Consider the following 15,808-nt stretch of genomic DNA (forward strand, 5'->3'; position numbering starts at 1 on the left):
GACCAACACCACAGCAGTGATCAAAAGAGCTCAGCAGCGGCTCCACCCTCTCCAGAGACTAAGGAAAGCAGGTCTCCCTACTGCTCATCTAAGGACCTTCTACAGGGGCACCATCGAAAGCATACTGACCTACGGCATCACTTCCTGGTTTGGGAGCTGCAAGCCTTATGAGCAAAATCAACTGGATAGTGAAGACAGCCAGCAGATCATTGGTGCCCCATTCCCTTTCCTGTCGGAGATCTATAAGAAGCGGAGCATCAGCAGAGCCATCTCCATTATCAAGGACCCCTTTCATCCATCACATCACATCTTCTCCATTCTACCATCTGGGAAGAGGTACAGGAGCATCAGCTGCAAAACCAGCAGGATGCTCCACAGTTTCTTCCCACAGGCAATAAGACTGGTTAATGAACTGTGTCCGCTCCCCATATATCATACACCAACACATCTAACCTCGCCCATACTTTGACAGCTCGGCACCTGTCAAAGTAAAGCCACTGTTCGGTCTGAATGTCTGTTTTTATTTCAATTTTTAGGCCTATTTTGGATATGGTAATTTTAATTTTTAAAGCTATATGTATTTATTCTGTTTTTATTAACTGCACTGACGGGAACTGAGTGAGAAACAATTTTTTCGTTTCATCTGTGTATGTAAGTACTCAGTTAAAATGACATTATAGTAAATACTGAAAACTGTATGTGTTCACGGAAATGATCACCAAGTCTATGCTGGTCTCATTGACATAGGAGCCCGCACATAGGGCAGAAATGAGGAGTAATATAGTATTATTGTAAAGAAGCTGCACTTGAAGTGCCTTTGCACATCAACCTCTGTGATAGAAGGCTAATGGTGGAATTAATGAGATGGGTCGCCACTGGTCCAAATGAACATGATGGGCTGATTGGCATGTCGTACGACTCTAATCAAACTAATTATGAACGTGTGAATTAATACTAAGCAATATTTATTATTTTAACAGTATGTATAAAATAAAATACATTTCTTAGCTGCGGCCAAATTGAATAAGCAGCGGGCTGGGACGTTCCCGGCAAACATGCCCGGCTCTCCCACCACCGTCTTAGGTGGGACCGGGAACCCGCCCGAGTTTGAGGGTCGATGGGACCTCGTACCAAGGCTCGGTAGACGGAGTCACCGGGAGGGAGCTGGAGAGCGAGGGCTGGTAGGAGGGTGAACCGCGGTAATGACTTCAGCGCCATCAAGGTCGGCTGCAGGAGGTGTCCCCAGGGCATAAGGATGACGAGGGGAGGGGTAGGGGGAGGGGATGAGGGGAGAGAGGAGAAGAGGGATGGGGGGGAAAGGGTAGGTGAATGGAGGGGGAGGAGAGGGACAGGAACGTTGGTTTTGGGGAACTGCTCCAGTACATCAAACTCGCCGGATGAGCAATAATGCGTGTATACGTGTAATAATGCAAAATGAATTTTATTGTGCAGTTGTATATGTGACAAATAAAGCACTATTGAACTATTAAAAATATCATTTCTTTCCAAGCTCCATTGAATGACTGCGCACTACTGTTATGAGGGAGTGAGAGTGACAGAGAGGGTGAGTGATGGAGGGAGAGAGTGAGGAAGGGATTGAGAGTGACGGAGAGAGTGAGGGAGGGAGAGAGGGGACGAGAGGAAGAGCAGGGCGAGCCGGTAGGAGTGCTGAGGGAGTAGGAGGGTGATGCGAGGGGTTGGGAGGGGATGAGTGCAGGTAAAGGTGAAAGTTGAAGGGAGCTGTGTGGGGAGGGGTTAGGGGATGATGGTTTAGAGGAAGGGGGTTGGGGGATGAGGGGTGGTGCTGAAGGGAGGGGAAGAAGGGGGGAAGTGGGGGCAAGGGGAGGGGGCTGAGGACGGGAGGGGCAGTGAGGGAATGTGAGGGGGAGGTAAAGGGTGGGTTGGGATGAGGAGTGGGGGGTGAAGGGGTGGGAGTTTAAGGAAGGTAGAAGAGAGAATTCAGGGATCTCTAGGCCTGTGAGTCTCGGGCAAACTATTGGAGAGAATTCCTTGAGATGGATTTATTTTCATTTTGAAGAGAATTGGCCAATTAGGGGTAGTCAACATGGTTTTGTAATCATAATCGTAATTTATTCGCCAAGTATGTTTTGCAACATATGAAGAATTTGATTTGCCACAGTCATACCAATAAAAAGCTACAAGAAACACAACTACATAAAATTTGGCATAAACATCCACCACAGCGGCTCCTCCACATTCCCCATTGTGATGGAAGGCAATAAGGTCTTATCTTCTTTTCACTTTTTATCACGCGATCGGGCGAGTCGAACCATCCACAGTCGGGGCGATCAAAGCTTCCTCGTCGGGGGAGTCGAACCATCCGTAGTCAGGGCGATCGTACCTCTAGCAGCCAGTGGTCGAAGCTTCCGTGACAAGGCGATCGAAGCTCCTACGTCAGGGCGGTCGAAGCTCCTGCGGCTTGGAGCTCCTGAAGTTGGCCCCTAACTAGGGAACGCGAGCTCCATGATGTTAAAGTCCACAGGCTCCCGTGGTTGGAGCTTCCGAGGTTGATCCCCAACAGGGATCGCAAGCTCCACGATGTTAGGTCCTGCAGGCTCCCGCGGTTGGAGCTCCCAAAGAGGCCGCCAGCTCCATAATGTTAGGACGAAATGTGGACAGAGATACGACATGGAAATATTCACATCTCCGTTGAGGAGAGTTAAAAACATTTCCCCCTCCCCCGGCACGTAATACATAACTAAAGATAAACTAAAACATACATTTTACAACAAACTAAAAACAAAGAAGGAAATAGACAAGACAGACCGTTAGCAAGGCAGCCATCATTTGTGCCACCTGGTGTTCGTCAGGTCGTATCTCACTAATGAGTTTTTTGAGGTGGTGACGAACGAGATTGATGAAGGTACGGCAGTGGATGTTGTATACATGGATTTTAGTAAGGCTTTTGATAAGATTCCTCATGGTAGGCTGATCGAGAAGATTCAGATGCGATGGTATTCACAGTGACTTGGTCGTATGGATTCAGAACTTGTCTATTCAGAGAATTCAGAGGGTTGTGGTGGAAGGTAAATATTCCGACATGAGGTCTGTGACAAGTGGAGTTCCGTAGAGAACTGTGCTGGGACCTCTGCTGTTTGTTATCCATATAAATAATGGTGGCTTGGTGGTGTAGTGGTAGAGCTACTACCTTACAGCCCCAGAGACCTGGGTTAGATCCTGACTACGGGAGATAGTCTGTACGGAGTTTGTACGTTCTCCCTGTGACTGGCGTGGGTTTTCTCCAAGATCTTAAGTTTCCTCCCACATTCCAAAGACGTACACGTTAATTGGGTTGATATAAATGTAAAATTGTCCGCAATGTGTAGGGTCGTGTTAATGTGTGGAGATCGCTGGTTGTTGGGACCCAGTGGGCCAAAGGACCTGTTTCCGTGCTGCATGTCTAAGCTAAACAAAAATGACCTAGAGGTAAATGCGGGTGGTTTGTGAGTAAGTTTGCCGATGATACCAAATTTGGAGGAGTAGCAGACAGCAAGGAAGGCTGTCAGAAGATGCAATGGGATATAGATCAGCTACAGAAATGGGCAGAGAAATGGCAGATGAAGTTTAACCCGAGCAGGTGTGAGGTGTTGCACTTTGAGAGGTTGAATGTAAGGAAAGTATACAGTTAATGGCAAGATTCTTCAACAGCATCAATGTGCAGAGGGATCTTGGAGTCCAAGGTCATAGCTCACTGAAGGTGGCAGCACAAGTAGATAGGCCGGTAAAGAACACAAACGGTATGTTTCCCTTAATTGCTAGGGGTATTGAATATAAGAGTCAGGAAGTCAGGCAGTTGGACATTTGGGGTATTGCCTGTAGTTCTGGTCACCCCATTACAGAAAAGATGTGGAGGCTTTGGAGAGGATGCAGAGGAGGTTTAAATGATAGCATTGAATGCTACCTGGATTTGAGGGTTTCAACTACATGGAGAGGTTGGATATACTTGGATTCATCAGTTCACAAGTTATAGGAATAGAATTAGGCCATTCTGCCAATCGAGTCTACTCTGCCATTCAATCATGGCTGCCTCCTAATCACATTTTCCTGCCTTCTCCCCATAACCCTTGGCACACGTTATAATCAAAAAAGGGACAGAAGTTTAGGGGTAACATGAGGGGGAACTTCTTTACTCAGAGAGTGGTAGCTGTGTGGAATGAGCTTCCAGTGGAGGTGGTGGAGGCAGGTTTGATTTTATCATTTAAAAATAAATTGGATAGTTATATGGACAGGAAAGGAATGGAGGGTTATGGTCTGAGTGCAGGTAGATGGGACTAGGGGAGAATAAGTGTTCGGCACGAACTAGAAGGGCCGAGATAGCCTGTTTCCGTGCTGTAATTGTTATATGGTTATAAAAATGTGTCCACCTCAACCTTGAAAATATCCACTGACAGCCTCCACAGCCCTCTGTGGCAATGTTCCACAGATTAACTACCCTCTGACTGAAGAATTTCCTCCTCACTTTTCTAAAAGAGCTCCCTTTAATTCTGAGGCTATTACTGGTCCTAGACTCTCCCGCCAGTGGGAACATCCTTTCACATCCACTCTATCTACGCCTTTCACAATTCTGTAAGTTTCAATGCCCCCTGCCCTCAACGTTCAAAACTCCAGCGAGTAGAGGCCCAGTGCCCACTCATTCCTGAGATCAATCTTGTAAACCTCCTCTGACTCTCTCCAGAGCCAGCACACCCTTCCTCAGATATGAGACCAAATTTACTCACATTTTCCAAATGCAGCCTGACCAGTGCCTTATAGAGACTCAGCATTACAGCTCTGTTTTTGTATTCCAGTCCTCTTGATATAAATGGTTGTATTGAATTTGCCTTCATTAGTACAAATTAACTTTGTGTGAATTCTGCACCAGCACTCCCAAGTCCCTTTACACCTCCGATTTCTGGATTCTCTCTTCATTTAGAAAATAATCTACGCCTTTATTCTTATTACCAAAATACATGACTCCACACTTTGCTACACTATATTCCATCTGCCACTTCTCTGCCCACTCTCCCAACATGTCCAAGTCTTTCTCCAGAGTCCTTGCTTCCTCTACACTGCTGGGCTCCACCTATTTTAGTATCATCTGCAAACTTGGCCACAAAGCCTTCAATCCCCTAATCCAAATCATTAATAAACAATTGTTTTCTCTGCAATGTTGGAGGTTGAAGGGAAGTATATAAAATTATGAGAGGCATAGATAGGGTAGACAATCACAACTATATTTCCAGGGTGGAAATGTCCAACCCCAGAGGGTGTAGCTACAAGGCAAGAGGGGAGATATAATAGAGATGTGGGGCAAGTTATTTTTACACAGAGGGTGGTGGGTAGCTGGAACGTATTGCCAGGGGTGCTGGTGGAGGCAGATACGATAGTGATGTTTAAGAAGCTGTTAAATAGGTACATGGATTTGCAGGATATGCAGGGTTATGGAGGCAGATGAAATCAGTGTAGCTAGATTCCATGTTTGGCACAAACATTGTGGGCTGAAGGGCCCGTTCCTGTGTTGTCCTGTTCTATGTTCTTATAAACCACAAACAGCACGGATCTCTGGGGCACATCACTAGTCACAGGCATCTGGTCCATAAAACAACCTTCCACCACCACTTCTGCTTCCTTCCATGAAGCTAATTCTCTGTCCAGTCAGCTGGCTTTCCCTGGATCCATGCGATCTAACCTTCTGGAGCAGCCACCATGCGGAATCTTATCAAAGGTTTCCTGAAGTCCATACAGACAAAGTCTACAGCTTTGCCCGCATCCTTTTTGGTTACTTCTGCAAAAGCAATTTTAATAAGCAATTGGTTGAAACTCTCTGCTCTGCTAATTGTTTTAAGATTTATAATCAGATTTGAATTTTAATGTTGTGTGATTTTCTCTGCCATAGTGACATAGTTTGTCCACTTCTACCTCAAACTGAGTGATGTCATGTAAAGGCACCTCACCAAGACTGAATATTTGTGTTATACGTCTTATTCAGATCTCCCCTCACTACATACCAGTCAATGTCCCAGCCTTCATCGATCTCTGCAGGTTTTACTCCATATTTTTCAGCAAACTGCTCATTGAAAGTGTAGAAAACGTTCTTCCAATAGGATGCTGCCTGTGCGGAAATTTCCTGCTGGATGGTCCAGGATTTGTAGTAATCATTGACAGTTTGGTAATCCTTGTAAGGTTTCAATTCCCAATTATTGTCGTCATTTCTAAATGATCCATTACCTGCGACTAAAGCTGTGCAGACGTCAGTTACAAGACGTTTGCTCTTCATGGAGCGATATCTACTAAGACCTTCAGGTCTGTGCTGCTTACAAGAGTGCTGTGAATGTACCGGGGTCTCTGAATCACAGAAAACCCCACAGAAAGGACATTTCTTAGTACAATTGAATAACCCTTTGAACAACTCATCCCTGGGTTTAATGGATAATTCTTCAATCTTTGCTTGGACATCCCAGCCTGTTACCTCACTGAGGAGTCTCTGCTCCACGTCTTCAATAGATGACAGAACTGCTTCTGCCCATTTCTTGCCATCACCGTCACTGTGAAACATAACGAGTTTCATTTCATCTTTGGGCATTGAGATCCTGGTCTTTAACTTTTCAACAAACATGTCCAGGAAGCTCTGAACATTTCCAGCAAAGTTCTGCATCACTGCATCCTCAACAATCTCTTTAGCTTTCCCAGTGATCTGTGTGAGGATTCCTTTAGCCAGACGGGTAAACGTGCTCTCTCCATCACGTTGTGTCTTGCAGTGTTCAATAACCTGGTGATGGAGCCAGTCTTTGGCCAAATTCTCAAGGTCAGTGATATACCGGTAATAGTCATCAAATGTATCCCTTTGTTTCAAGTGCACCAGGAGGGCCACAGTGAAGTTGTTGCGGAGACTGTACTTTCTCTCAGGGTCATTTTGTTTCATATCATCCATGATGTTGAGGAAAGACATTCTTGCCATAGAGGGAGTACAGAGAAGGTTCACCAGACTGATTCCTGGGATGTCAGGACTTTCATATGAAGAAAGACTGGATAGACTCGGTTTGTACTCGCTGGAATTTAGAAGATTGAGGGGGGATCTTATAGAAACTTACAAAATTCTTAAGGGGTTGGACAGGCTAGATGCAAGAAGATTGCTCCCGATGTTGGGGAAGTCCAGAACAAGGGGTCACAGTTTAAGGATAAGGGGGAAATCTTTTAGGACCGAGATGAGGAAAACTTTTTTCACACAGAGAGTGGTGAATCTCTGGAATTCTCTGCCGCAGAAGGTAGTTGAGGCCAGTTCATTGGCTATATTTAAGAGGGAGTTAGATGTGGCCCTTGTGGATAAAGGGATCAGGGGGTATGGAGAGAAGGCAGGTACAGGATACTGAGTTGGATGATCAGCCATGATCATATTGAATGGCGGTGCAGGCTCGAAGGGCCGAATGGCCTACTCCTGAATGTTTCTATGTTCACACTGAGAGCCTTGAGGGTGGCGTCTCTGAGAGCTGGCAAGAAACAAGATTATGCAAACCGTTCTGCTTGTCTCTGGTTCGCATCCTGCTCTGTGTAAATATCCATGAAGAGATCAAAGTATTGACCCTTCATGTTTTCCAGTCTTTGCCGCGGGTCGTGTTTCTTTATGAACCTCGTCTGCATCTCTTGGAATCTTTGTACAGCGAAACCACACAGGTGAAGTTTAAACTCAGCCCTGAATTCCTCACTCATTGTGAAGTTTGGGTGTGAAATATTGTTAATTTTCTCCTCTATAATATTCAAAAGATCAATACAATATCTATTGTCATAATCCATGTCCATTTTTGTGATGTCACTGATCCATTGATGGCATTGATCCTCTAGGGACTGTGTTATCATTGCTGCCTGAATAACATCTGATTGGTGCGAGGATATCCCAATTGTGGTTTTAGCACGTCTCATCCATGTCGTGTTGATGTGTTTCCCTTCAATTTGAAAGCACTGAGTTCCCTGTTTACAGAGAGATTTTCTTTTTAGCATTTCATTAATCACCCTCCCTTGAGTTGCTGTGTTCTCTCTGAGAAGATTTTCAATCTCCAGTTCAATGTTTCTTTCTCTACAGGGCTGATAGTCCAGCTGTGACAGTGTGTGTTGCCACATCTTTCCAAAGGCAGTTTGCAGTTCCTCGTCACCCAACACCTGATTTGCTCCTTTACACTTTAATAAAAGCTCCTTGACCTGTTGTTCGATCTTCTTGTGACATTTATTCCAACTATCATCCACTTCCTGCAGTCCCACACATCTGTTCACAGCATCCTTACATCTGTGTATTGAAACATCCTGAAGCCGTCTGCATAAACTGGAGATACTGAGCTTGAATTCCTCCCTGTATTTCTCCATCAGCTGCACGTTATCAGCCCCACTTTCAAACAGAGCTTTTAGTTTATCCAGAGTCTCACCCTCCCTTTTGTTAATCTCCATCCTGATCTCACGTTCCAGTGTTTGGAGCAGTAGGTTGAGGTCACCACTGGCATTGTTTACTGTGTTTTCAGCCTTGTTTCCCCAATAATGTATGAATTTGTGGAGCTCCCACTCCCAGTCCTTGTACTTCACAGAGAGCTGGTTGTAAGCCTCTGCGACTAGACTGTTCTGGAAGCTGAAAATAAAATTCTCATGTTTCACCTGCTCCCAAAGGCCAGTCATCCATTTGGTAAAGTCTGGGATTGTGAAAGCTCCTTGTTCTAGTTTCCCTTTGAGTAAACATTGAATGAGACTCTTCTTCAGTTGGAAGACGTGTTCAGTGTAGCCAGTGTTGACGGCAGCCATTGGGGGTGTACCTTGCCACAGACCAGGGATGTACCAGTTGTCCTTGTCAGCATCATAGTCCATCACATCACGGAACGTTACTCCATCCACCTTCTCCAGTTTTGCTGCAGCCTCTGTCATCTTATCCAGCTGTTCCAGTAGTTTCTGACGGCCTCTCAGATTGTGATCATGTGCACTCACATCTCCAACATTCTGGTGGATAAATATACACTTTGGTCTTTTCCCCGTCAGTTTCATGCGGAGTAAGGAATGAACAACAATCTGTAAAATATCTTTCATCTCTGCGATGTTTTCCATGCCTATGTTTACCAACGTTATGTTGCTTAATCCCACCACGAATGTTGCCAGCTCATTGTCGTGTTCGTAGCTGTCTGTTAGTGTTGCAAGTTCTGGAGCTCTCAGCCCCTCCGTGTCAATGACCAGGATGAAGTCACAGCCCAGCTCCTCTGTGACCTTCATCAGCTGCATGTAGGCCCCTCGAGTACATCGGCCGCTGCTCACAGCAAACCGCAAACAGAACATTGTATTGAGGAGCGTGGACTTGCCTGTGCTCTGAACTCCAATTACTGTCAGCACAAACACTCGGGAAGCACGTCCCACCTTCTCGGCCACTGCTTCCAGTACAGCAGTGATCCATGAAACAGGAACGTTGGAGACGTCTCCATCAATGAGCTCCAGTGGGAACCCATCCAGCAACAGTTCAGCAGCAACACCCGGTAACTGAAGCACATGTGGGTGGATCTGTGTTTGTTGCTTGATGTTGTGTTGTGTCACTGAGAGTTCATAAACCTGGCCCAGTTCCCTCATGAAGTGCTCAAGTCCCAGGGAACTATCAGTCATCTTCTGATCCACGTCCTTCAGCTCCTTGACCTTCTGCTTTGAGTGTTTGCTCAGTTCTTTATAATCCCTGCGCAATCCTGCCATGATTTCCCTTGATTTACTGTCCAGCATCAGCTTCAGCCACTGCAAGGAAATGGCCCTGTCATCCCCACCAGGACAGGTGAGATGGTCAATGAATATCTTCATCTCCACCGACAGGCTCTGTGTGAGCTGAGCATCCCGGATTCTATTCTTGTCTTGGTCCAACTCCTGGTTATACTTCTCTGTGGTTCTGTCCCCACGGAGTTTCATCCGAGACTTTTCTTTCTCAACTTTAGTCAGTCCTTGCCAGGGCTCTCCATGAAAGGGCAGCACTCTCTTTTTATACCCAATGATGTCTGCAGGGTTAAGACTGCCCAGTATTTTGGTCAGGTCCTTGGCCCGTTGTATTTCAGGCTGATGTTCATCGACCTGAATCCCACTTTCTCTCGCACTGTCACCCATTTGTTCCAGACTCAGGAAGCTCTGGTCCCTGTCACTCATTAGAATCACTTGTTTTACCTGAAAACAAAGTTTTTCCACAAATTTGGTCTTGTTTACATTTGTCCGAACAATGCATTGTTGAGGTTGTAACTTCAGATCTTTGAACAGTTTCTTTACCTGCCCAGGGGTGATGTGTTGCTGACTGATGTTAGTGTTCACTATCAGAAAGAGTTTTGCCGGTGATTGTGCGAGAGAGGTGAGGAATTCTCTTTCCTTCTCACCGATAACGTCAATGAAAATAAAGAGAGCAGCAGAGACTTTTGCCAGAAACCGAGTGTGTCGCTGGTACGTTTCAGCATCACCTCGGAGGTTGATGAATGCAGCAGCCTCCGGGAAAATGTCCGTGTTGCTCTTCCCAGAAGGTAGATACCAGCTGATCTCAGCCATCCCATCCGATATCCTACGGGGCACATTCCCACATTCCATACCGGAGTGCAGGAAGATGTTCTGCTGCAGCTTGGTCTGGCTCAAGGTGAGATTGAGGAGTTTGGATTTGGACACCGTGCACCTTCCGAGTCTGAGGAAGGAGACAGTTGGCACGGTTGCTGTCACGATGGGCATCTCCACAACGCGGCTGCTCCCTGTGGGAGATTGTGGGCACCACATTTTAACAATGGGCCTCATGGCCCAGAGGAGAAGGGTGGCACCAGGTCCTTCCATGGGTCCCCTCACCTTGTCCCTGGGGTAACTGTGCCCTTCCGGCAGCAGAAAGGGTAATGCAAGTTGGCACAGAGACATTTTCAGCATCAATTCCTGCTGGAGAGAATGGTCGGCACAGAGGAAAATGGCAGCAATGATATCCAGAGGGTTAATCCCAGAAGTCTCTGGCCCTTTCACTTCAAAGAAATCGTTGAAATCTTCAACATCATCTTTCTTGTCTTCCAAGGACTGAGCAGGGGGCCATTCAGGATTCCTCGCCAGTGAATTAGCTGAGAGGATCCTTTGGAGAAATCGCCAAGGAATATCTTCTGGTCGAGTTGGTTTGTTGTCGTCCAGTTTACCCCAGGATACCTCCCGCATGGACGTCAATGACAGTTTGTGAGGATAATGATCCTGTAAACCCAAATCCCTCACAAGTTGTGGAGGGTTCAGGTTTTCAGACCAGCTATTTACTGTTGATGAAACACTCGCCATTCCCACTGACTGGGTGAATGTACTTCCTGGGATCTGTATGCTCTTTCCCAGAGAGGTGGTTCTTATCCTGGAATTCCCAGGATGTCAGGGCTCCTGTCTTGTATAGTGCAGTTGGGTGAAATCTTCACCAGTTGTACGCTTCTGTCCCAGTATCTGCTTTGAGGCCTGGGCTCCTATTCCACAATATAGCACGGTGCCTGGACACTGGCCCAGGATTTATCCAGTTGTCCGGTCTCCTGTCCTGGGATATTTCACAGAGCTCAGATGTGTTGGGGTGCTAGAGTTCCTATCCTGGGATCACAGGGCTGGTCACTTCTTTGGCTCTGACTGACGATCCTCTTGTTGTATTGGCACCGTGTGTTTCAAGTACAGTCAGTGTGTGATCATCGTGGGTACCTGGAATTGGTCACCAGAATTATACATGGCCTTGGAATTGGATTATTATTGTCACATGTATCAAGATAGTGAAAAACTCTGCATACTATCCAGTCAAATCATACCATACATGATACAATGAAGCCTTACAAAAGTACAAGTAGCACAAAAATAAATATACCAGTGTAGAATGTAGTCTACCGTGTTGCAGTTACAATGACAGTGCAGATTAAAAAGTACAAGAACCTCAATGAGCTATTGCTGTTGGTTTATTATTGGTATTACTGTTGTTAGATTGTGAGACTAGGATTATCCCTTTATTTTATGGGAGGACCATTCAACAAACTGACAGAAGCAGGGAAGTAGCCTCTGCCTGACGGAAGAGTGGGAAATGAGGGAATGACCCTGGTGTGAGCGGTCTTTGATTATGTTGGCTATTTTCCTGGGGCAGCATGAAATGTTAATGTAGTCCATGGTTGGGGGTGGGGGGGGGGGGGGGGGGGGGGGGGAGAGACTGGTCTGTGTGATGGATTGGAATATGTCCACAACTCTGCAATATCTTATGGTCTTGGGCAGAGAAGTTTCCAAACCAAGTCGTAATGCATTTGGATAGAATGCTTTCTGCTGTGTATCTTTTTTGAGGCCACATCTGAAGGACTGTGTGCAAACCTCGTGCCCTTACCTAATGAAAGGTGCACTTTCTATAGAGGGAGTGCATTGAAGATTCTCCAGACAGATTCCTGCGGTATAATCAGAGAATCCGGGAAGTGCTCACAGATTTAGGCAGCGTCTATAGAGCGAAAAACAGTCCATGTTTCAGGTTTACAAGGGTTTGTCACACGAGGAGAAATAGAGTAAAGCTGCCCTCTATTCTTGGTGTTCAAAAGACTGAGCGATCTTGTAGAAACTTGTGAAATTCTACCTTGATAGACTGGACACAGGGAGGAGGTTTCTCCTGGCTGTGGTTTCCAGGGCCAGGGGCACAATCTCAGGGTAAGGGTGGGCTATAAATGACCTAGATGAGGAGAAACCTCTTCACCTGGAGGTTGGTGTATCTTCAGAGTTCTCGACCCCAGAGTTCTCTGGAGACTCAGTCACTGAGTTCATTCAAAACAGTGATTGGTTGAATCCTACAGGCCAAAGGAACTAAGTCGGCAGCAGTGGTGAGTGAGGTGGACCTGGAAGAGGGGATCTGGAGAGACGGATGCATAAATAGATCTCACCCAGCTCCCGGAGTCCAGCAGCAGAGCTGGAGGGGATGTCACAAATCAGACAGTGATGCCTGGCAGTGGTGGCAGTGACATGGTAAGTAACAAATGTGGATAATTCTGTCTCTGCTTCCTACCATCATTCACTGATGTAAGAGCAAAGGTAGAGGTGGTAAATTGTAACAGGTAGAATTGAGAGGAAGAAGGTGGTTAGTGTAATCAGCACTCTAAATTAAAGTGAGTGACAAAGGGCTTAGTCCAAGGTGCCCAATGTGGGGAATTGGAAATTTCCAGTTTCCTGTTGGCCATGTGTGCAGGAGGGATGATCCGCTTCAGCCCCTGACTCAATGCATTGGCCATTTGAAGTCATAGATTCATAGAGCTGTATGACACAGAAACAGGCCATTTGGATGAATTCCACCATGTTGCCCAACCAAGCGAGTCCCTCTTGCCTGTTCCTTGCTGATATCCCTCCAAATCTTTCCTATCCATGTACCTGTCCCAGTATCTTTGAAAGGATGTAATTGTACCAGCCCCCACTTTTCCTCCTAGCAGCACGATCCATAAACGCACCATCCTGTGTGGAAATAATGGCCCTCGGATCCCTTTTCCAATCTTTCCCCTCTCACCTTGGACCTGTGCCCTCTAGTTTTAGAATCCCCTATCCTGGTCAAAAAGACTGGATTTTTACCGTTTCTATGTCACCCCTCAGCCTCCTGCACTCCAGGGTAAACAGGCCCAGCATACCTAGGACAGTATTTGTGGATATCAGGTATATTTGAGGACCCTGTAGGAGGCTAGTGAAGAAATTGTATGGGCTCTGGCTGAGACATTCGAATGAATCATCACTAGACAGGGGTGAGGTGCGGAGACTGGAGGGTAGCTAATGTTGTGCCTCTATTTAAGATGAAGTGTAAGGAGAAACATGGGAACTATGGACATCTGTGGTGGACAATTCACGAGAAAGTCAGAGTGTCATACAGCATGGAAACAGGCCCTTCGGCCCAACTTGGCCATGCTAACCAAGATGTCCCATCTAAACTGGCCTCCCTGTGTGCATTTGGCCCATATCCTTCTAAACCTTTCCTATCCATGTACCTGTCTAAATGTCTTTAATGTTGTAACAGTACCTGCCTCAACTACCTCTTCAGGCAGCTTGTTCCATACACCCACCAGCTTCTGTGTGAAATAGTTGCCCCAGATGTTTCTATTAAATCTTTCCCCTCATGATCTTAAACACCTCCCTATGATTACCCCTCATCCCCCTGTGCTCCAAGGAATAAAGTCCTAGACTGCTCAGCCTCTCCCTATAGCTCAGTCCTGGCAACATCCTCTTAAATCTTTTTTGCACTTTCCAGCTTTCCATCTCTACAACAGGGTGACCAAAACTGTTGTGAGAAATTATGTGATCAACGAAAATTTCAAAACTCATATAAAAAACTGCATGGGCCGCGGGTGTTGGATAGCCGGGGCTGAAGCAGCGGCGGGAACAGATGCCGGGAGCGAGGCTGGCTAGTGTTTGCCGGGTTGGCGAGTGTTTGCCGGGCTGGCAAGTGTTTGCCAGGCTGGCAAGTGTTTACTGGGCTGGCGAGTCTCTCGTTGCAGCTCCGGCTATGGAGCAGCTTCAGTGCAAGAGTCCCAGGCCGTCGGAGGTGTCGGAATCGTTGCGCCGCTGCCGTTATAGTCTCTGTGCGGAAGCGACAAAGACTCGCAAAGGGAGGGAGAGAGAGAGGGGAAGGAGACAGAGAGACATGGGGGGGGGAGGTAGAGGGGGAAAAAGATGGGGAGAGAGAGGAGGAAGAGGGAGAGAGAGAGATAGAGAGGGGGAGAGAGAGGTGGGGGGGAGAGAGGAGAGAGGGGAGGGGGAGAGAGGGGAGAGTGTGGTGGGAGAGAGGGGGAAGGGAGAGGGGGTTAGAGGAGAGAGGGTAGGAGAGAAGGGGAGAGGGAGGGGGAGAGAGAGGGGCGGTAAAGAGAGAGGGGGAAGAGGGAGAGAGGTAGAGAGGGGGGGGAAGAGAGAAACGGGAGAGAGAGAGATGAGGAGGCAAAGAGAAAGAGGAGATAGAGAGAGGAGAAAGAGAGAGAGGGGAGAGAGGGTAGAGAGCAAGGGGGAGAGTGAGGTGGGAAGGAGAGAGAGGGGGAGAGAGAGGGGGGAGAGAGAGAGAGAGGGGACATAGAGAGGTGAGAGAGAAAGGTGAGAGAGGGGAGAAAGTGTGTGGAGAGAGCGAGAGGGGGGAGGAGAGAGAGTGAGAGAGAAGAAAGAGGGGGGAGAGAGAGTTAGGGGAAAGAGAGGGGAGCGAGAGTTAGGGGAAAGAAAGGGGAGAGAGAGGAGAGAGGGTGAAGGGGGAGAGAGGAGCGAGGGGGAGAGAGAGGAGGGACGGCGAGAGAGGAGGGAGGGAGAGAGACGAAGACAGGAGATAGAGAGAGAGGGGAGAGAAGAGGGGAAGGGGAGAGAGAGGGGGGGAGACAGGGGAGAGAGAGAGGAGGGGGAGAGAGAGAGGAGGGGAGAGAGAGAGGAGGTGAGGGGGGGATGAGAGGAGAGAGAGCGGAATAAAGGGGCGAGAGAGATGGGAGAGAGGTGGGAGAGAGAGGGGAGGGAGAGAGAGGCAGGGCTGCCAACTCTCATGCATTGAGCGTGAGAATCACGCATTTCGCCAAATTCTCACGCTGATCACAAATTTCTCACGCTCTGTCGTGAGAAATTCTGTGATCAACGAATATTTCAAAACTCATATCAACTGCATGGGCCACGGGTGTTGGAAGCAGAAGCAGAAGCAGCGGCGGGGACAGATGCGGATGGGGAGCGGGGCTGGTGAGTGTTTGCCGGGCTGGCGAGTCGCTCACTGCAGCTCCGGCAATGGAGCGGTCTCAGTGCAAGAGTCCCAGGCTGTCGGAGGCGTCTCGAAGCGTTGCTCCGCTGCCGTGAGTGCCAAATTCGCCCAGGTGATCGG

General features: G+C 47.4%; 1 protein-coding gene and 1 long non-coding RNA gene across 2 annotated transcripts in view; both read right to left on the reverse strand.

Moving 5' to 3' along the window:
- Positions 1-5,940: 5,940 nt before the first annotated feature.
- Positions 5,941-11,389, reverse strand: LOC116988758 (up-regulator of cell proliferation-like). Its single transcript, XM_033045671.1, has 2 exons — positions 7,508-11,389; positions 5,941-6,950 (listed from the first exon to the last, which is right to left on the reverse strand). The coding sequence occupies exons 1-2, from the start codon at positions 11,275-11,277 to the stop codon at positions 5,951-5,953; spliced, it is 4,770 nt and encodes a 1,589-aa protein (XP_032901562.1). The 5' UTR covers positions 11,278-11,389; the 3' UTR covers positions 5,941-5,950.
- Positions 11,390-11,503: 114 nt separating this feature from the next.
- LOC116982758 overlaps positions 11,504-15,808 on the reverse strand; it is a 28,658-nt gene continuing 24,353 nt past the window's right edge. The window contains exons 3-4 of the long non-coding RNA XR_004414532.1: positions 12,335-12,442; positions 11,504-11,673 (exon numbers count right to left, since the gene is read on the reverse strand). This is a non-coding gene — a long non-coding RNA (uncharacterized LOC116982758). The remainder of the gene's footprint in view (positions 11,674-12,334; positions 12,443-15,808) is intronic.

Source organism: Amblyraja radiata, chromosome 1, assembly GCF_010909765.2.
Source record: "Amblyraja radiata isolate CabotCenter1 chromosome 1, sAmbRad1.1.pri, whole genome shotgun sequence".
Taxonomy (NCBI): domain Eukaryota; kingdom Metazoa; phylum Chordata; class Chondrichthyes; order Rajiformes; family Rajidae; genus Amblyraja; species Amblyraja radiata.